Source organism: Phocoena sinus, chromosome 2 (genome assembly GCF_008692025.1).
Source record: "Phocoena sinus isolate mPhoSin1 chromosome 2, mPhoSin1.pri, whole genome shotgun sequence".
Taxonomy (NCBI): Eukaryota; Metazoa; Chordata; class Mammalia; order Artiodactyla; family Phocoenidae; genus Phocoena; species Phocoena sinus.
This window is the reverse complement of record NC_045764.1, coordinates 129,552,401-129,572,923: the sequence shown is the minus strand read 5'-3', so window position 1 is coordinate 129,572,923 and position 20,523 is coordinate 129,552,401. Positions and strand designations below refer to the sequence as shown.

The following is a 20,523-nucleotide window of genomic DNA, read 5'->3' as shown; positions in this document are numbered from 1 at the left end:
TGAGGCCGAGGAAGCTGTGGCTGCGACACAGCAAAAGTGCCTTTTGCTTCTTGGCCCGAGAGCCAGACCTCGAGGGCGAGGGTCGCCCGGCACCCCAGGGCAGGGCACATCCTCGCCTTGCCAGCCTGGCGGGGCACTTCGCGCCAGCCAGCAGCTGCACAAGCTGCCGCGAGGTCCCCCTTGGCGCTGAGGTCATCTCCTGCAGCGCTGCTGCCTTCGGACCATGCGGGCCATTTGGTCCCGGAGGCAGGAGTCGCCGGCACCCCTGGGCAGCCCCGAGAGGAGGGTGAGTGTGACCCCGCGAGCTCTCGGCGAGCGGAGGCGGAGGAGAAGTGGTTCCGACCACCCCTGGCCGGGATGTTTCACCCCGCCAGCCCCGCCGGTCCGGTGACCACTGCCTTAGAAAACTTAAACGAGAACCAGATGTGGTGGCCGCTGTCGAACTTTCTCGGAACTGGCGATTGGTCCCGGGGCCAGGGCCGCAGCCAATCATCGCTCTGGGAGGGCCCGGAGTCCCGCCCCGCCCGGGACCCCGCCGGGATCCAGGTTGGAGGCCAGCGCGGCGGGGCTAGTGGGCTGGCTGGCGGGGCAGGGACGCGCTCTGCCGCGGGACAGCCCAGGGCCGAGAGAGCATGCTGGGGGACCGGGCGGACGGGCGGCCCGCGCTGCCGCCGCCGCCGCCGATGCTGCTGCTGCTGCTGCTGCTGTCCCGGGCCGCGGCGCTGCACCCGGGCGAGCTATTCCCCTACGGGCAGTCGCGAGGGGACCAGCTCCTGCAGGAAGGCGACGACGAAAGCTCGGCTGCCGTGAAGCTGGCGCTTCCCCTGCGCTTCTATGAAGCCCAATTCAGCGAACTCTACGTAAGTTTAGCTTCTTCCTGGTGCGGGATTCTGCAGATTTCTTGCAGCTTCTGAACAGGCGTCAGTGTAGTGCGGCTTTCAGCGAACCCCTGCCTTTCGAAGGGAGGAAATAGTCCGCACAGTCGGCTGTCCCCGAGCGCCCTCGGGGTGGGACCTGGCTTTGCAGCGATGCTGTTGTCGGACCCACTGCTTTTCCCTGCTTCAGGGGGGCGGGGGGAGGGGGTAAGAATTGTTCGCAGCCGCATAAGAGTCCCAGGCAGAAAAGAAGGTGGGATTGCTAAGCCGGCCAGTGGGGTTTCCAGTTAGGACAGCGAGGAGGCTGTGCACTTCTGCAGAGTTGGGTGTTCCCTCCTCCGACCCGTAGCTTTTTTCCAGGGTTGTGCGGGAAATGAGAAGATAACGTGAACGAGTTTTAGGGCTCCTGGACCTATTGCACCGCGCTTGTGGGGTAGGGGTGACGGGTGGGACGCCGGTTGAAGTTGCGCTGGTCGCCCTGAACGAGGAATCGGGCTCCCAGCCGATGGGGAAGGGGGAGCTTCATGCCCGGGGCGGTTCCCTTCCCTCTTTACGGAGCCAGGGTGGGCGCTCGCGTCCGGACCTGTGGTGGTCCTCCTTGGGCTTCCTGCAACGTACGCGACCGTCACATTTTTGTCCCGCTCGTCCCCCAGGTGGTCACCAACGGCATCATCTCCACCCAGGACTTCCCCAGGGAGACCCAGTATGTGGACGATGATTTCCCCACAGACTTCCCGGCCATCGCCCCTTTCCTGGCCGACATCGACACGAGTCACGGCAGGGGCCGGGTCCTTTACCGCGAGGACACCTCCCCGGCGGTGCTGGGCCTGGCCGCCCGCTACGTGCGCGCAGGCTTCCCGCGCTCCGGCGCGCACTTTGCCCCCACCCACGCCTTCCTGGCTACCTGGGAGCAGGTGGGCGCCTACGAGGAGGCCACGCGCTGGGCCCCGCCCTCGGGAGAGGTAAGCGACTAGGGATGCTTGCTTGGCCTCTGTGCCAGCCAAGGAAATGGGCTTGGATTCTGGGCTGGAACCCAGGGACTGGCTTGAAATTTTTCCGGAGTCTGCTCTCCCGCTAAATTTGATGTATAGTTTGGCGGCACCAGGACTGAAGTGGCTCGGGAGTGAAGAAGGCTGTTTTCTCCAAGCTTTCTCTGAGGGTCTGAGAGGTCACTCTTGCAAGGAGAACTGCTTAAGGGATGTGAGTGCCCCGGTGCAGATGCAGAAGGGGTTTATGGTTTGATTGTTTTTAGAATCACCTCATATATACAAGAATTATTTCTAATTATATGTTCATTGAAGGGAAAACATCAGGAAATGCTGGCAATTTTTAAAAGAACAACCAATCATTTTCCTGCCACTCAAAGATAACCACTGTTAAACAGTTTCGTGTGCATCTGCCAGAGCTTTTTCCTGTCCATATCTGTATCTATCACTGTCTATTAATGATGAGTACACATTGCACATACGGCTTTGTAACTTTTTTTTCACTAATTAGTAAATTGCGAATATGTTTAGCTGTCAATAAATATACTTCTACAACATCACTGTTAATGTTTGCATATATTCCATCCAGTGGATTTCTCATTGTGCCCAGTGGTCAGCAAGGTTATTTCCAATTTTTCATCATTATAAATTTGTGAAGCACTTTTTCTTTCTTAAGCTAAATCTTTGTACCATGTCACTAGTTGACATTCCAGGAAGCAGAATTGGTGGGCCAGAGTGATGCATTTTTTATAAGGTTTTAATAGCCTTTGTCAAACTGCCCTCCAGGTACCAGTTCACATGCTCCGTACTTTACAGGAGACTGCCCTTGATTCCTTGTATAGTCTCTACCTGAGAAAGTGAAACAACGTAAGCGCCCAGTCATTAGGCTTGGCAGCAACATTTGAGGTACTCCAAATGGACATCAGGTGGCGCCAGGGTGGCTTGGCAAAAGGGGAGCTGCCTCACTCCTGGGGTAGGTAAGGGCTTCCTCCTATGAAATTAGACCTGAGTCTAAAATGTCAACTCTAAAGGCTGAAACTCTTTGAGTTTATCTCTATTTTAACTCATCAAAATGATTCTTAGCTATAGAAAGATGGCACATATCCTCCGTAGTTTCAGGGAGATTAACTAGCTTGCCCACTCTCAGTGAGTGATTCAAGATGGTGGCCATTCTTATTCTGTGCTCCCTGAGTAAGAGGAATATTTCCTAAAGGCTTTACTAAGCAAAGAAGATCTAGAAATAAAAATCATTTGAATTGATTTTTGCCATTCATTTTATTTTGGGTCAGGCAACATCTAGTTTTGTTTATTGCATAATCTTTTAATGCATAGGTTTGACATTTCAGTTATTCAATTCAACAGAGTACATTCAATTCAAATAAATAGACTGAGCACCTTCTTTTTAAAAGAAATTTAAATTTTATATTGGAGTATAGCTGATTAACAATGTTGTGATAGTTTCAGGTGCACGGCAAAGCAACTCAGCCGTACATATAGATGTGTCCATTCTCCCCCAAACTCTCCTCCCATCCAGGCTGCCACATAACATTGAGCAGAGTTCCCTGTGCTGTACAGTAGGTCCTCGTTGGTTATCCATTTTAAATATAGCAGTGTGTACATGTCAGACTCAAACTCCCTAACTATCCCTTCCCCCCTGGTAACCATAAGCTTGTTCTCTAAGTCATTTATACAATGGAATATTACTCAGCCATGAAAAAGAATGAAATAATGCCATCTGCAGCAACATGGATGGACCTAGAGATTGTCACACTGAGTGAAGTAAGTCAGACAGAGAAAGAGAAATATCGTATGCTATCGCTTATATGTGGAATCTAAAAAAAAAAATGATACAAATGAACTTATTTATAAAACAGGAACAGACACAGACTTTGAGCACCTTCTTTGTTCAGGGCACTGGTCTAGGTGGAGGGTTGGAGAAATGAATAAGGTATGTTGCATTCATTAATTCACTTTTGTCCATAAGTGTAAAAAGCATTTAAAGTTTAACGTACCTATAATACAAAGTTTAGAAAATAACGTTTATAATTTTACTAACCAGAGGTCACCACTGCTAGTATTTTATTGTGTTTTCTTCCAATCTTCTTTTCTAAACATATATCTTATATGTGACATATTCATATATGTATGTGTATATAAGTAATTTATATTTAAACATAGTTGAGATTTATTCATCCAACAAACTTTTTTGCACTTACCGTATGTCAGGACATGTAGAGACTGTGAAAGGACACATTCTTTACTCCTAAGGATGTCATAGTTTGATAGGGATATTGATTATTATTCAGTATGATAAGTGAAGTAGCATCTTGACTTAAGGAGACTAACTCTATCCCTCCCTTGTTAGGGGACCTGATCTGGGAGTTTCAGTGAGCAATTGTCTTTGCATCTGAGTTGAGTAGAGTAGAACATTCCCAATAGAAGAGGTAGCATATGACATATCACCCATGGACTATATTGTATAATGTGTTTGGGGCATTCCATGTGGTATCTTATTACTGAAGAGGAAGGGTGGTGGGGCATGAGGCTGGGAAGGCCATGGAGCAGGGGCAGATCATGCTATGCTAGGAGTTTGGACTTGGTTCTTTGGCATTGGGCAGCTTTTGAAGAATTTTAAACAGAAGTTTTTTGTTGTTTTTTTATTTTTTGCGGTACGCGGGCCCCTCACTGTTGCGGCCCCTCCCGTTGTGGAGCACAGGCTCCGGACGCGCAGGCTCAGCGGCCATGGCTCATGGGCCCAGCCGCTCCGCGGCACGTGGGATTTTCCCGGACCGGGGCACGAACCCACATCCCCTGCATCGGCAGGCGGACTCTCAACCACTGTGCCACCAGGGAAACCCTGTTATTTTATTTTCTAAAGAGAGCTCTTTTTGATTGTATTGAGAAGGTAAGGGTTCAATGGAAAGACTGACTACTTAGACAATTATTATATATGTTGTTTATTCAGGATATCTTGTTAATTCTTATAATAACATTTTATCATGCTGTCTTCCCACAACAATGCTGCATGTTTAAGGTAAGTACAGCAAGACTTATTGTTTGCCATTACCTAGTAAGTTAAGGCAATTGTCTAGAATTCTGTACGTAGTGAGGCAAAGGCAGGTTTAGAATACAGATTTCTTGATCCTTAGGTTTCTGTTATTGTTGCTTTTACCCAGACTTTTCATGCAGGACCCATTTCCTTGGCACAAGTGATGTAGGTAGACACAACAATAGTTGTACCTTTTCCAAAGACTTCCAATAAATGAGGTTTTTTTTATTGTCTCAATGTGATCTTTGTACCAGAAGAGTCCTTGGAACCGTATTTCATTCAAAGGAAGAATGAATTTGGAATGAAATTTTCCAAGGACACTATCGACTCCTTATTACTTCCAAATTAGTATTCCAGTGCTCTTAAGTGAATTCAGCTGCATCTATCTTATTTTTTCAACAGAGAAAGACAACGTTGAGCTGAGTGGGAGGAATCGGAGAGAGGAGCAGTTGCACAGAATCTCTGGGGTGATGAGGTCACACTAGAGCTTTAGTATTCCAATTTTATCAGGGCTTATTTGAAACTGAAAATTATGATACAGACAAGGTGCCTTTAATTACTTTTCTCAGTTTCATCTGTAGCATGGGAACAATGCTTCTGATGTGAAGATAATGACAATAAAAGACATTTTGAAAGAAGTGGTTTATGAAAGGTTATCCAGTGACTTTGGAAGCAATGATCCAGCCTCAGTCTTAGTTTCCTAATCTGTAAAATGAAGTAGCAATGCCCACCTTACAGGACTGTTGTGAGAATTCACTAAGGTGACATTTTAAAGTAGCCATTATGGTCCCTTAGACTTAGCAAGTGCATATGCCCAGCCAATCTGTGTTCCCCTACATTGGGTTGATGGGACCAGATTCTGGTTCTTTTATTTCTCTATTTCTCTGTCTTGTAAGGATGCTGTGATGTAAGTCCTCTACTTAAGGACTCTTTAAATACAAGCTTTTCTAAATTGCAACTTCTGTCTAGGCCTTTTTATGGTGGGGGCAGAGTGGGGGAAGATTTGTAGAATCCATCTCTTACTTTTCTAATTAAAACCAATCTTCAGACATTGCCATATGCTGAGCTGGCTTCAGAATTTGTTTCATTTAGAAAGGAGATATTCTGTTTGGAGAGAGGATGTTTCTTTAATTACCCACATTGAAGTTTCTTCTGAATACTTTAAAGAGCTCTGTGACATGAGTTCTCATTTTAATAATTCTTTGGAGATAGATTTTGGCAAGCAATAATCAACTTTGCTTGAAGGACTGTGTGAATTCTACATGGCCTTCTTAAACCTTGGCATACTAACTTCATGTTGCAGAGTTACTGGAAACGAAGATATCAGAGGAATGACATCTTTACCATTTAAAACTATTTCAGATGTTGCCCTTTCTCGCCATGGTTGTTCGTGGTGGGTGTGACAGGATGTGGTACCTGATATTGCAGGAATGTCAAGGTGTTACTGCATCTAAAAACATATCACCAAATGGTGTTTATCAACTCACTCAATCTGAGACTCCTTGAACTGTCATAGGTACTTCACAGAGCAAAGTCACAGTATTGACCTTCAAAGAACTTATGGGCAGGAGACATACTGCCCATATGTTTACTTTAGCTGTGTGGTTTTTTTTTTCGGGGGTGGGGTAGGTGAGACTGTTGTTTTGTTGTTGTTTGAAGGATGAAGGGGGATAGGGAACTGGGCTACATAGATCTGTGTGGTATGGTACAGGGAATGCATTGTTGACCTGTATTAAGTTGGGCTGAAAGAATGGATATTGAGAATGGGGCAGCAGGACAGATTGTTCTGGCCTAGGGTGTGTCCTGGGAGAAGGCCAAGAGAGCTGAGGCTGGAGAAATGGATGAAGGTAGATGTGGGGCAGTAACAGATGAGCAGAAGACTTCCCAATGGAGGTTTCACCATGGGGAGTGAGGCATGCTGACTTGTTTCAAGGAATGATAGTCATTGACAGAGATGGTTGGATCCAGGGAGAAAAGCAGGACATGGTTGTAGCTTTTTGAGCTCTGAAGCTGAGGTCCAGAAGAGGGGAGGTCTACAGTCTACCTGAAAGAGTTTAGCCTCTGTCTGAGATATAGCCATGCAGACATAGAGAACAGAGACATATATGGAAATTGGTTAAAGAAATGCTGAAGTTTTGCTAAACTTCAGGAAGGTGTCAGGAAGGTTATAATATTAGTGATGTGATAGTACTGAGCATTTATTTTTGAATTTTTTGGCAGGATCTGTAGGATTTAGGGAAGAAAAAAGTGAACGCGGGAAAATCTTGCATATGACAGTGACCTATAGGTAACGGGAGATGGAGAAATACACTAAGGAATGGAGATGACTGTTCACACCGAACACTGGAGGCCAGGAGTCAACGATGCTATGACTGTAGAGAGCGTGTGACCCTAGAGAAGACAGGGAAGAGAATTTTGTGACGTGTGTAGGAGACACCCTACTTCTTAATTTTCATTGTAGTTTTGTAAACCACTCTAGGCAAACCCCTTTGGGACATGGATGGCACCGCTGTGATTTTTTGGCCAGATGGCTGAAATCAATTAAATCAGTTGCAAAAATCAGGAGCTCATTGAGGGGCATGTTTCCTATTTATCAACCTGGCTCTGCCAAGCATCAAGTCAACACTGATTAGCAATGTCCCACACCTGGGAGGGAGAGCCCAGCGCTGCCTGATTTCTGCCGAGGGCTCTGGCTTTTCTCTCTTTCTGATAACAGGATGGCAGATCTTGAAGCTCCGCAGCACTGGCCCTGCTCCTCGTCCCGTGGTGGCCCCTCTCTCCTCCCTGGGATCCTGAGGGCGTTGGGAACTGGTGACCCTTTTGTGGGGTTTGGCAGCCCATCTGAGGCTTTCGCTTCAGGGACAGAGCATGTGGGGTTCTTGCGAAGACTTTTCTCCAGGAATGTGAAGACCTTTCCGGTCTGGAAGCCTGTCAAGGCGTGCTCCTGGGGGAGGAGCCCTGCAGGACATCACGAAGAGGGCTCTTTAGCGATTAGATGTAGAATTTTGGCCGGTCTCTGGGATCCTATATTCTATTTAAAATTCTTCTATTTGCCTATTTCGGTGGAGACAAGTAGATTAAATAAATGCTTGCCACCTGTAATAAGTGCTTGTCTCAGGATGGCATCTAAAAGACATTGAATACATTTTCATCGAAATGAACTTGCTGACTGGCTAAAAGAATGAATAAGATAAAGTGCTATGTACCCAGACCCCACAGTAAAAAGCCAGACTCTCCCCTTCACAGCTCTGTTTACTTTTTCCCTCCCCTCCCATCCCCTTCAATTCCTTCACAATCTATGGGACCTCCTTATCTTATAGAATTTCTCTAGACTTAGAACCGGGATTCCTCCTATCTGACGTTTATTGTGGGCAATCAATGCCAGGAACTCTGAAAGCTTTGCTTTTTAAAACAGAATCTGTCTCCTTCCTTAAGTACCTTTCTTTCTCTAGTTGAACTTTATTTGGACTAAAGTAAAACTGAAGTTATTGAATCTCCATTAATCGATGATGTACTGAATAGCATATACTCTGTATAGACATGATACAGGACAGCCTTTGTTTACATTTGGCAGAAGTTATGGCTTCCGAGCTTTGGGAAATTCTAGAAAACATCCCTTGCCTTTTGTTTTTGGAAGTCAGGCTTTCCGGATAAAGCAATCAACAACGACAACAGTAACAAATATATGAGCACTGCCCCCTGCCCCCCATCATTAAGTTTCTGAACTTAAAGAAAGAAAGAAAAGCAAAAACCCAAGCCAAGCAAGGTGACCTTTTCTGTGTTGGAGATCTAAAAGAAAGTTTGGATAGTATTTTGGGTTTTTTCTGGAAAAGCATTTTAACACCTGAATTTCTTTGTCTTGTAAGGAAACCCTCAAAACTGTACTTTGAAATTAAACATAGGAAAGAAGAATCAACACTAGGAAAGAGCTTGACCACCGTACGGGGAAGGACCCAGGACAGAACAAAATGCAGACCCATGCCTCTTGTTTGCTGTTTCATTTAGTAAAATGTGATGTGCTTCTCTCTGCCTAATTTTGTCTGTCTAGCAAAATGGGGAAACTGTGCTACTTATCAGTAAATAACGTTTCTAGGAGCCACATTATTTAGGAAGTGGTGGTATTATAAATACCTCCCCTGCTGTCTGCTAAATTGTAAAAGGAGTGGGATTTAGTGAGAGAGGTGTTCTCAGAGACTTTAATATAACATCTTTTTTAAGATACTCAAGCACCATTAACTGATCATTTGGGTGGGAGAGATAGCTGCATGTAGGTAAAGGCAAAAATATGTCTTGTTGGGGCTTCCCTGGTGGCGCAGTGGTTGGGGGTCCGCCTGCCGATGCAGGGGACACAGGTTCGTGCCCCGGTCCGGGAAGATCCCACATGCCGCGGAGCGGCTGGACCCGTGAGCCATGGCCGCTGGGCCTGCGCGTCCGGAGCCTGTGCCCCGCAACGGGAGAGGCCACAACAGTGAGAGGCCCACGTACCGCAAAAAAAAAAAAAAAAAAAAAAATGTGTCTTGTTGAAAATACGAGAGTAAGTTGAACTTTAATGAGTGATTCTATAAGGACCTGGGTGCTGAGTCTGTGGCTAACTCAGGCTCCTGGCCTCTCTTTCTGGTCTGCTTTGGCTTCTGCAGTGTTTATTAATGTTCACAGGCAGCCTCTGCAACGCCTCCCCACCGAAGCCCTTAAGGTGTTGGGCCCACACCCTCCTTTCTGGCCTCCACTACCTCCTCCAGCAGTTCTCCTAGAATCCCAGCCGTGGCTGCTTCCCTGACCTAAGCTCTGAGACTGTCCTGGGCAGTGGCTGCGTCCTTTGTTCCTTGGCCTCTTTGCGCCAAGCATACTGTCGAGTGCTTAATAGGCACCTGGCTGTTTGAAGTAATGTACAAATGAATTAATGAACTGAGTTTACAAACATGTAAGCAGCTAACCAGGCAAAACGAGGTGAGTGCTAACTTGAAACACTAAGATACTGTGGAGGGTAAGAGAACAGCAATAAATCTACAGGGCATTGCAAAACCCCTCAGAGGGGCAGCATTAGAAGGTCAGGAGTGTTTCCAGGCACAGGAAAACGTGAGCAAATGTGCAGAAGCATCAAAGTACATGGGGCAAATGGGCAATATTAAATAATCTGGTGGAGATGCAGGGGATCTGAGCCTGAGAAGAGAGTTTGCAGCTTATAAATCACCTGAGATGGCCAGCCAAGGAGCGGTTGGGACAGCCTGGTGGTGCAGGGCAGGGACCCTGGCCATCCTGCCACCGCATACTAGTAGCCTGACCTTAGCAGATCTCTAAGCCCCTATGTCTTTGTTTCCTCATCTGAGAAATGAGGGTAGGGTAACTCTGGTGCTGGTGTCAAAAGGTAGATGGGGGCTTCCCTCGTGGTGCAGTGGTTAAGAATCTGCCTACCAATGCAGGGGACATGGGTTCGAGCCCTGGTCCAGGAAGATCCCACATGCCGCGGAGCAACTAAGCCCATGCACCACAACTACTGAGCCCGCGTGCCACAACTACTGAAGCCCATGTGCCTAGAGCCCATGCTCTGTACTCAACAAGAGAAGCCACCGCAATGAGAAGCCGGCACACTACAACAAAGAGTAGCCCCCACTCGCCGTAACTAGAGAAAGCCTGTGCGGAGCAGCGAAGACCCAACACAGCCAAAAATAAATAAATAAAATAAATTTATATATAAAAAAAAAAAAGGTGGATAGAAGAGAATAGAGAGTAAGGCTTTGGGAACAGTAAGGAGGCCTTTTGATCAGCCAATGCCTCATACCACCCCTGCCCATAATGGGCATTCAATAAATAAGTGAATGAGTGAATGAATGAATGAATGAATGATCCAGATGAGTGCCCAGGGCAGAAAACTAGGGCAGTGGCTGTGGGAATGTACAAGTTAATTTTGCTACTTGCTCTCAGCTCTGAAAGAAGTTTGGATGAAAGAAGTTTGAAACCTTAAAAAATAGTTCTATTTTTTTAACCAGTGTTTGTTTTTACCTATGCATATTTCAACTATTAATCTAAATTGATAAAAGATGATTATAATAATATAGCTGATGTAATTATGTTTATAATTTGGAGAGGAAATTTAAAAGAATATTATGTGTAAAAACAATTTAGAGAAATCCCGAGAAGGGGGACAACCCTTTGCATTTTATAATGCTTTGGGGTTTCTTTGTTGTTTTTTGTTTGTTTTATTAAGAATATTTTCTTTTTTTTTTTCACAGCTGAATACTTTCCAAGCAGTTTTGGCATCTGATAAGTCTGACACCTACGCCCTCTTTCTTTATCCTGCCAATGGCCTTCAGTTCTTTGGAACCCGCCCCAAAGAATCTTACAATGTCCAGCTCGAGCTTCCAGCCCGGGTGGGCTTCTGCAGAGGGGAGGTCGGTGACCTGAAGAGAGAGGGACCATATTTCAGCTTGACTAGCACTGAACAGTCTGTGAAAAATCTCTACCAGTAAGTAACATGGGGCTTATGCCCTTTCCTGTTGGAATGTAAAGACCCTTAGGAGCTACCTAAACTTGAGTGGCCCTACTCATTAAATATCATCTCTGTGGTTTCTAAGCAAGGGATCAGATCAAAACCAGGAAATAGGCTAGACCCTGGGAGGAGCACATTGACCAAAATATAAACAGTCTTTTATTTTTCCTGCCCTATTGGCTATAGATACTGGAAACAGAACTGTGTGTGTGTGTGTGTGTGTGTGTGTGTGTGTGTGTGCGCGCGCGCGCGCACGCACAGCCAGTGAGGCTTGCTATGGAAATCATTGCCCTTGGAACCACATAAAAATACCCAGTAATACAACTGCCCAGGCTGAGGTTTTTCCAGGTTAATCGTTTCACAGCCGGAGACGTTGTGAGTTAGTCTTTTGGACAGATAGGTGTTAAAAGTTAAGAGTAGTGTAATTTGGGGAAAAAAAAGGAAAACCAAACAAACAGATTGGTAGATTTTTGGAAGTCTCAGGATTTCTCAGTGGCTTCATTATCTGAAATTGTCCTGAGGGTTTTCCATGCAATGCCTGGGACCAAGCACATTCCTTAGTCCCATCACACAAGCTCACTCTGCTAGTCCACATCATGCCCAGTATCTGGGTTAGCACCTGTTGATATTTAATAATTTCCAGGCTCTAAAAAAAATTTCCGCTTTTATCTCTTCCCTGAATACTGGTCTAGAAGGCAGACAGAGAATACTTTGGTTACCTGGCCTCCCTTGACGCCTCTAAGTTTCGTTACATGATTCCTGGGTATTGGAACATCTTACACTTTTGCATGCCATCTGCTTTACTCAGAGACCAGAGAGCGGGCCCTACAACCAAATAGGGTTACTGAGAGCTGACATTTATTGAGAGCTTACTGTATGCCAACATTGTGCTACACACTTTCCAGAAGTTCTCTTAATTAAAACTCAACAAGAATCTCAGGGGTTGAGTTCTTCTCTTTTCTCAATGTGACACATGAGCTTAGGGAAGTTAAATTGCCTATACTCTCAAAGTTATGAAGTGGCAAAGCCAAAATTCAACCACAAGTCTGGAGCTCTGAACTACTTATTTTATGCTGAATCCTGGCCTGCTTTCCCCTTCTCATGACTCATGTCGGACATCTTTTTTTTTTTTTGCAGTACGCGGGCTTCTCACTGTTGTGGCCTCTCCCGTTGCGGAGCACAGGCTCCGGACGTGCAGGCTCAGCGGCCATGGCTCACGGGCCCAGCCGCTCCGCGGCATGTGGGATTTTCCCGGACCGGGGCACGAACCCGTGTCCCCTGCATCGGCAGGCGGACTCTCAACCACTGCGCCACCAGGGAAGCCATGTCGGACATCTTTTGAGCTCCACCAAGGTGGCCTTTTAGTCTTGACTCTGGAGAAAACTTTAGATCCTTGTTCTCTCTCCCCTGGTTCCACCCTCCTCTTCTACTCTGGAGCCCATAGGTTCTCTGCCTCTCAGACATTATCGAGAGCTCACCATGGGTCAAGAGCTGGAAAGGGAAAGATGTCTAAGGCCCAGGCCCTGCACGCAACCAACCTGCACTCTCCTAGAGTAGACGGACAAACAGCAGTTCCAGAGCATGGGAGTAAGTGCTAACACCTCCTCAGGGTACAGGAGGCAGTGAGGGCCGAAAAACCGGAGGGAAAAAGCAGACGTGTTCCCCCCACCATAGCCGTAATGGCCTCTAAGAACTCACACAGACACACGCACGCACACACGTACACACATACACCACTTCCATTTACCTCCCTCCATGCCTACCTCATCTTTATCTTTCATGCTTCATAGAAACCTCTGAGTTGCTTGATTGAAAGTGGAAGATATGGGGCCAAAATGACCGTCAGAGGAATTTTTCTTTAGTAGAATCTGTATTTAGTATAAAAACTAAAATAGGGCTTCCCTGGTGGTGCAGTGGTTGAGAGTCCGCCTGCCGATGCAGGGGACACGGGTTCGTGCCCCGGTCCGGGAAGATCCCACATGCCATGGAGCCGCTGAGCCTGCGCTTCTGGAGCCTGGGCTCCACGGCGGGAGAGGCCACAACAGTGAGAGGCCCGCGTACCACAAAAAAACAAACAAACAAACAAACAAATGAAAATAAAGTACAAACAATGCCGAGAAATGTGAAATAAAAGTAAAAATTACCCATTCTCACTACTTCAAGTGATAACCATTATTAACAGTCATTCCAGAATTTTAGGTTTATGCAAAACCTTTCTCAAAACCAAAATGGTTCTTTTGTTATACATATGGCATCTTCCCATTTACTGTCTATGGGTGTCTTTCAGTAAGATATCTGTTATATTATTATTTGAACGCTATAAAACATGGCATCATATATAGCCTGTATTATTAAGACAATAACTTATTGATGAACATTTAACTTATTTCTGTCTTTTCCTTTTATAATTATTGTTTCAGTAAACAAAATAGTACACATTGCTCAGATGCTCATTTGTCTTAAAGATAAATTCTTGAAAGTAGAATTGCTGAGAAAGGATATATGCAGTGTAACATTTTAATGTATGCTAACCAACTGCCCTTCAGAAACCCTGCATCAACTTACGTTCTCACCAGTAAGGAGGGCTGTGATCAACAGTGTCTGTTTCCTACAAGCTTCTAATCTGTCTAGTATTTGTGAATCTGATAGGTGTAAAATGTTCATATTTTCACTCTAGTTTCTTTGGTTACTAGTAAAACTGAACACCTTTTCATATGGTTAATAGCCATTTCTTTGCTATTTTCTATTGAGGTGTTTACAAAGACCTTTAACAAATAAGAAAAACCTAGTAAAGATATTTCCTCTCAAATGCTGTGAATGTTTTTATCCAGTTGTTCATCTTTAAAGTTAGTTGTGATCTAGAAGGTATAAGTTTAGGGTTGTCCAAGTTATTGGCCTTTTCCTTTATGATTTCAGGTCTTGGTATTATTCTTAGAAAGGCCTTCTCTACCTCCAAATTATAGAAATGTTTCTCAATTTAATCTTCTATTTTACATTTATTTATTTATTTATTATTTATCTGGTGTGTGTGTGTGTGCTTTATTGAATTACAGTTGATTTACAATGTTGTATTAGTTTCAGGTGTACAGCAAAGTGATTCAGATATATATATATATTTTCAAATTCTTTGCCATTATAGGGTATTACGAGATACTGAATATAGTTCCCTGTGCCATTCAGTAGGTCCTTGTTGGTTATCTATTTTATATATAGTAGTGTGTATATGTTAATCTCAAACTCCTAATTTATCCCTCCCCGCCTTTCCCCTTTGGTAACCATAAGTTTGTTTTCTGTGTCTGTGGGTCTGTTTCTGTTTTGTGAATAAGTTTAGTTGTATTTTTTTTTTTAAGATTCCACATATAAGTGATATCATTTGATATTTGTCTTTCTCTGCCTGGCTTACTTCACTTAGTATGATAATCTCTAGGTCCTTCCATGTTGCTGCAAATGGCATTATTTCATTCTTTTTTATGGTTGAGTAGTATTCCATTGTATATACGTACCACATCTTCTTTATCCGTTCATCTGTCAATGGACATTTATGTTGGTTCCATGTCTTGGCTATTGTAAATAGTGCTGCAACGAACATTGGGGTACATGTATCTTTTTGAATTATAGTTTTCTCTGAATGTATGCCCAGGAGTGAGTGGGATTGCAGGATCATATGGTAGCTCTATTTTTAGTTTTTTAAGGAACCTCCATACTGTTTTCCATAGTGGCTGTTATCAATTTACATTCCCACCAGCAATATAGGAGGGTTCCTTTTTCTCCACACCCTCTCTAGCCTTCATTAGTTAAAATTTCAAAAATATGCAGAAAAGTGGAGGGAGTCATCTAGATTTACAAGCTGTTGACATTTTGCCATCTTCATCATTTTTTCTTTTTTGCATAAGTAATTTAAAGTAAGTGACACACAGCATGCCATTCACTCCTCAAGGCTTCAGTATGCATCTCTAAAAAATAGTTATTCTCCTAGTCAATGGAACTGTTGTCTTCCTCAAACTTGTCTCATAATTATAAGCTCAGAGGTCATAAATTCTAAATTCATAGTGTGTTTGTCATAACTCTTCTTCTGCACATTTAAATATGAATGTACACATTTGTATTTTTTGAGATTATACTTTTCTATCTCCTGGAAGACAGTAGTTACTAAGTACTTATTACATGCAGGGCCCCATGCTGAACATTTTATGTGATTTTCTAACTTAATCCTCCTAACAACCCAGGGAGGAAGGCACTGTCATCTCATTTTGTAGCCTTGTTTTCCTTTCTAGGAAATAAAGTTCTTTCTGTCGCTAAGCTTTCCAAATGACCTTGGATTTTAGGATAAACTCAAACTGGCTACTTTCTCGTCACGCCCAATGACAAAAGCTAGGGTAGTGATTTATATTTAATTAGAAGATCATTTTATTTAGCTTTTATCTGTCATAATTTGTATTTTCCTACTCTTGTAAGCTTTTATAGTTTTCTGTTTCTGACTTCAAGAAGAAATTTCACAGCTGCAACACCTCTGATGTGATAATAAACTCAACATCCTCAGATCTTCAGAATTCTCTCTTATCTTCTTCAGGGTTCCTTGCTTGCTTGCCAAAAAGCACTGGCATTAATTCTTAGAACCTACCAAGTCTACATAGCGTACCGCACAAAGGATCACAGTTTTGCTTTCTACGCTCCTGTTTCCCTGAACTAATTCCAACAGCAGCAGTGGCAACAACAACAATACGCAAGGGGGTGGGGATTGATTGATTGATTCTTGGAATTGTGTTAAAAATATTATTGCTATAGAAATCCACATGAATATGATGAGTACCAACCCAAATGAGCAAAAGTCTCTCGCCCTTATATGACTCAGTGAATCTCCTGTTGTCTTATTAGTCATTAACTGATTTCTCATGGACTGACTTTTGAGGAAATCCCACAGCAGGAGAGACTTAGAGCCTGGTGTTTGGGCCATATGCCAGAGAGTACAGAAATGGGTGTATTCAAGCCAGCCAGACCCTTTGTTCCTTCAGGTTTTTTCTTATTTTTTTGAAATTGTGTATGGGGTTATCCTCTTTGGAATGTATCACTGACTAAAATAATGGATCGCTGGGATATTTGGAAGGCTGAATGGAGCCCGTGTTCTTTTCTAGTGGGGGACATGCGTGAGCTCCCTGGCTCCAGATGTTTCTGGATACCTCTCACCTGTGACCCGTGGCAGTTTGATTAACTTGCTTTCTTATTTTCCCCTTAATTTTGTTCTACATTGGCTCAACATTTTTGAGACTTAGGCATTTCTATTCCTTTGAATTTTTTGACATGGGTTCACCAGTCTCTGTGAATTAGTTGATTGATTAATCCACATGACTAAACCGCAAAATGTCTCTAACATTCTGTAATGTGGAGTAAGATAATTAGGATGTGCACTGACTGGTGTATTAGTTTTCTGACGTAATGTGGATGTTCAGAACACGGGCTTTGGTGGTGGTGCTGAGTTCAAGTCCAAGCTCTGTCAGTTATTAATTGTGCAACCTTAAGACGATTAATCTCTCTAAACCCGTTTTCTCCTCTGAAAAATCGGTCATGATCACTGCCCCTACCTTGCAAGTTGTGTTGAAGAATGTTTAACACTTGGCATGTAACTAACTCTCAAATAAAAAATATTGTTTAAGGGTTTGGCAAAAATGTTTAAGCATATGTTTTCTTGAGTTTGGTAAAAGTAGAGGAAGGATAGGGCTTCCCTGGTGGCGCAGTGGTTGAGAGTCCACCTGCTGATGCAGGGGACATGGGTTTGTGCCCGGGTCCGGGAAGATCCCACATGCCGCGGAGTGGCTGGGCCCGTGAGCCGTGGCCGCTGAGCCTGCGTGTCCGGAGGCCGTGCTCCGCAACGGGAGAGGCCACAACAGTGAGAGGCCCGCGTACCGAAAAAACAAAATAAATTAAAAAAAATAAAAGTAGAGGAAGGATAAAATGTTCCCACATTCCCTATTTGTTTTCGAATAGCCATTGAGATAAAACGTGTAGAGCAGAATTCTGATTTGAGGGTCTGGCATTCGGTAGACACATGGCCTTTGAAACCCATTGTTAAATAAGAGGTAGTTTACATCAAAATTCCAGTATGATCTTTAGTTACCGTGTAAGTCTGGTTTTATTTGGGTTTCCTGCCAGTGAAAACTCTGAATCTGATCTTAATAGTCCTCCAGTTTTAAAATAAATCGCTCGCCTTTGTGGGAAGGTGGTGGATGGACACTTTTGTGACAAAGTCCTGTTTCCGTTTTATTTAGACACAGCAACCTGGGGATTCCTGGAGTGTGGGCTTTTCATATCGGCAGCACCTCCCCGTTGGATAATGTCAGGCCAGCGACAGTTGGAGGAGACCTTTCCAAAGCCCACCCTCCGGCTCCCCTGGGACGTTCCTTCAGCGGCGCTGCGGCCCTGGAGGGTGACTACACTGAGGACAACTTAGATTATTATGATGAGAACGAGGAGGACGTCGAATACCCCTCCCCTGCTGAGCCAGAGGAAGCATCGAATGGCCACAGCACAGTCGATGTTTCCTTCCACTCGAAAGCTGATTCGAGGCCGTTAGGAGGTGGGATCTCTCCGCCAGATTCTGACCTGGCCTCCCCTTTGCCACGGCCAACATCTAGGGGTGGGCCTGAAACAGACTCTGCCACCTTGAACCCTCAAACCAAAGAGGGGAGACCTCAGGGGGAGATAGATGCCCCGGATTTAAAAGGCCGAGTTGAGTCTTCTGAACAGCCAGGGACCACAGTCCCTGCTCCACCAGAGACTGGAGATTCACTGGATCCTTCCCAGCAAGCCCCGCCTCCCTACCCAGATGGACGGGCACAGCCTGCAGACAGGGATGTTCCTCCAGCCCATCCAGGAGGAGAGGCCGTTCTTCCAAATTACCCCGGGCCGGATCACACTCCACCCCTGGGCCGCAGGAGGCAAGTGGTCGGAGTGGAGGACGACATCAGTTCCAACACCGAGGGTAAGTGGGTTTGAACACTGGGTACTAAAGAATTCATTGAAAAAATGCTGATCTTCCAGAGAGTCGTGAATTTTCTCTCAAGCGAGTTGAGGAAGAGTTTCGCAAAAAGAGGCTTGGGACTGATTTCTAAAACCCATTGTTTCAGGAGATGGAGTATCTTTCCTTTGCCAAAGAAATCTTGGCAGGCAAATTCTTTTTGGAATCTCTTGACCATTACTAATGTTTTATTATTTATTTATTTTTAAAATGGGCCTCATGAATCCCATGGGGAAGAACTGGGGTTGCTTGTGCCAGCTGTGCTCTCACGTGGAATGAAGTTATTTCAGTTTGAAAGTTCAGCAAAGGTAAAGTGTTTTGAGGCTTCGCACACATTACGGTACTGGAGGGCTTCAGGCTTTAGTTTCAAGCCGCGAGTTGTGCTGGCTCGGATGAACATTCCGGCTTCTTCCTCTGTGATGGGATGACCCCGGTGCTCCCCTTGCTTAGAGACACGGCGGTGGGCTGTGGGAGAGGGGACCCCTGGGGAGAGAAAACTGCGAACCACCTGTGTCTTGTCATTTCTGGTTCACCGCTGTGCAGCTGTGCTAGTCAGCTCCCCGGAGCCTTGCCCTCATTTCATGACTCACTGACCAGAGCGAGGGGCCAGCAGAGAAATGCCCAGGGGAGGTGACGGTTAATTAATACAGACACGGAGCCCATGTCACCTTCTACTGAAGGCGAGACTTGTCATGTCAGCTCTTTTCTTCCCAGCCAGGGATGTAAACACCTGAATGGGAAACTGGCCACGGATTCATCCCATTTGTTCCAGGGACTGCGCATCTGACCTCTGACAGGAGGAGAGAGGTCAGAGGTGAAAGCATTCTTTAGGACCTTTGTTTTTTTTTTCTTTCACCTTTTCTGTTTCCCATACTTTTTATGGTAAAACAGGTTGACCTAGCAGAGGGTCTTCCAGGTGGCTCTGCTGTGGTCCTGATCTGTAAGAATTTGCTTGAAGAAGCCCTTCTTTCAGGAGAGGCGAAACTGTTCTGTGACTGAGGCAGCATCGTGTAATGATTAGAGGGAGAACGTTGGTGTAGGTTTGAATCCTGGCCGTCACGCTGTCCGGGTGACACTTTATGCTAGTAGTGCCCAAGCCTCCAGTTTCTCCTAAATTTGTCGAGAGGATTAAAAGAGATCACGAAGTTCTTAGGCTAGCGTCTGTACTAGTTGGATCTTAATAAATGGTGGCTGCTGTTACTAATTATAGAGGATTTAAAGCGGTGGGAATGGGGGTGGGGTAGTAGAGAATGAAGAATGGGCTTGTTAAAAGCTTGTGCCTTAATTTGCGCCTAAGGACCACGTTTCTCTCAAGTTGAAGATGTGAAGTTTATTGGAAGGCTTCAGAACCTTCACACCCTTCTGATAGTCTCCTGAATTTTCAGCATAAGTGCCGTCTATCTAAACAAAATGTAAAGCCAAGTATCAAAGACACTTTGATCAAAGAGATTTTTGAGGTAAAGATGTGCTCCTATGTGGTCTTTTCATTTGTGGGTTGTGATTTCCTGCTCTGGGAAGAGCTTGGAATATTAGAAAGCAGATCCCTGGGGTGAGTTGTTAAAGGGTTAAGAAGAAGGGACTGCACATCCTGCTTTGAACTGTGAGGGGCTGGATAAGCTCTAATAGCTGTAGGGGTCTAGGGAACTGGCCATAGAGAAAAACAGGCAGCAGCGAGAACCCTCGCAGGGCATGACTGTGATACTTTTCAGCTTCTGGATGACGTCTACCACTGACATCTTAGAAATGGCAAAATGCCTTCGAAACAGCTGGTTAATACAGTGAAACATTTAGGAAAATAAATCTAACTAGAAGTTTTTGAAACTCGAAGAAAAAAAAAATAAACCACCATATTAGCAGACAGGGAAAGCTTTAAAACTTGAAAGCAGAAAGGGAAAAATAGGTGAACCTCTGGTTTCACCTCAGGCTGTAGGAAGACTCGGTATCCATGGGGAATTCGTTCCAGGATCCCCCCGCAGATACCAAAATCTCCGGATGCTCAAGCCCCTTAGTCAGCCCTCCGTATCCACGGTTCTGCATCCTCAGGCCCCCCCACCTGCGGGTTCCCCTAACCGCAGATGCTTAACATTGCACAGGATCCGCCATTCCTTGAATCC

General features: G+C 45.0%; 1 protein-coding gene across 2 annotated transcripts in view; it reads left to right on the top strand.

Annotated features, from left to right (window-relative positions):
- Positions 1–527: 527 nt before the first annotated feature.
- Positions 528–20,523, top strand: part of NID2 (nidogen 2) — a 78,739-nt gene continuing 58,743 nt past the window's right edge. The window contains exons 1-4 of one of the 2 annotated variants that reach the window (XR_004348414.1): positions 528–860; positions 1,529–1,837; positions 11,141–11,373; positions 17,661–18,373. Coding sequence is in view for 1 of the 2 variants with exons in the window: in XM_032622349.1 (XP_032478240.1) it covers positions 633–860; positions 1,529–1,837; positions 11,141–11,373; positions 17,661–18,373 (1,483 nt within the window). In the remaining variant the exon portion in view is untranslated. The remainder of the gene's footprint in view (positions 861–1,528; positions 1,838–11,140; positions 11,374–17,660; positions 18,374–20,523) is intronic. The other variant, XM_032622349.1, reaches the window with a different exon arrangement.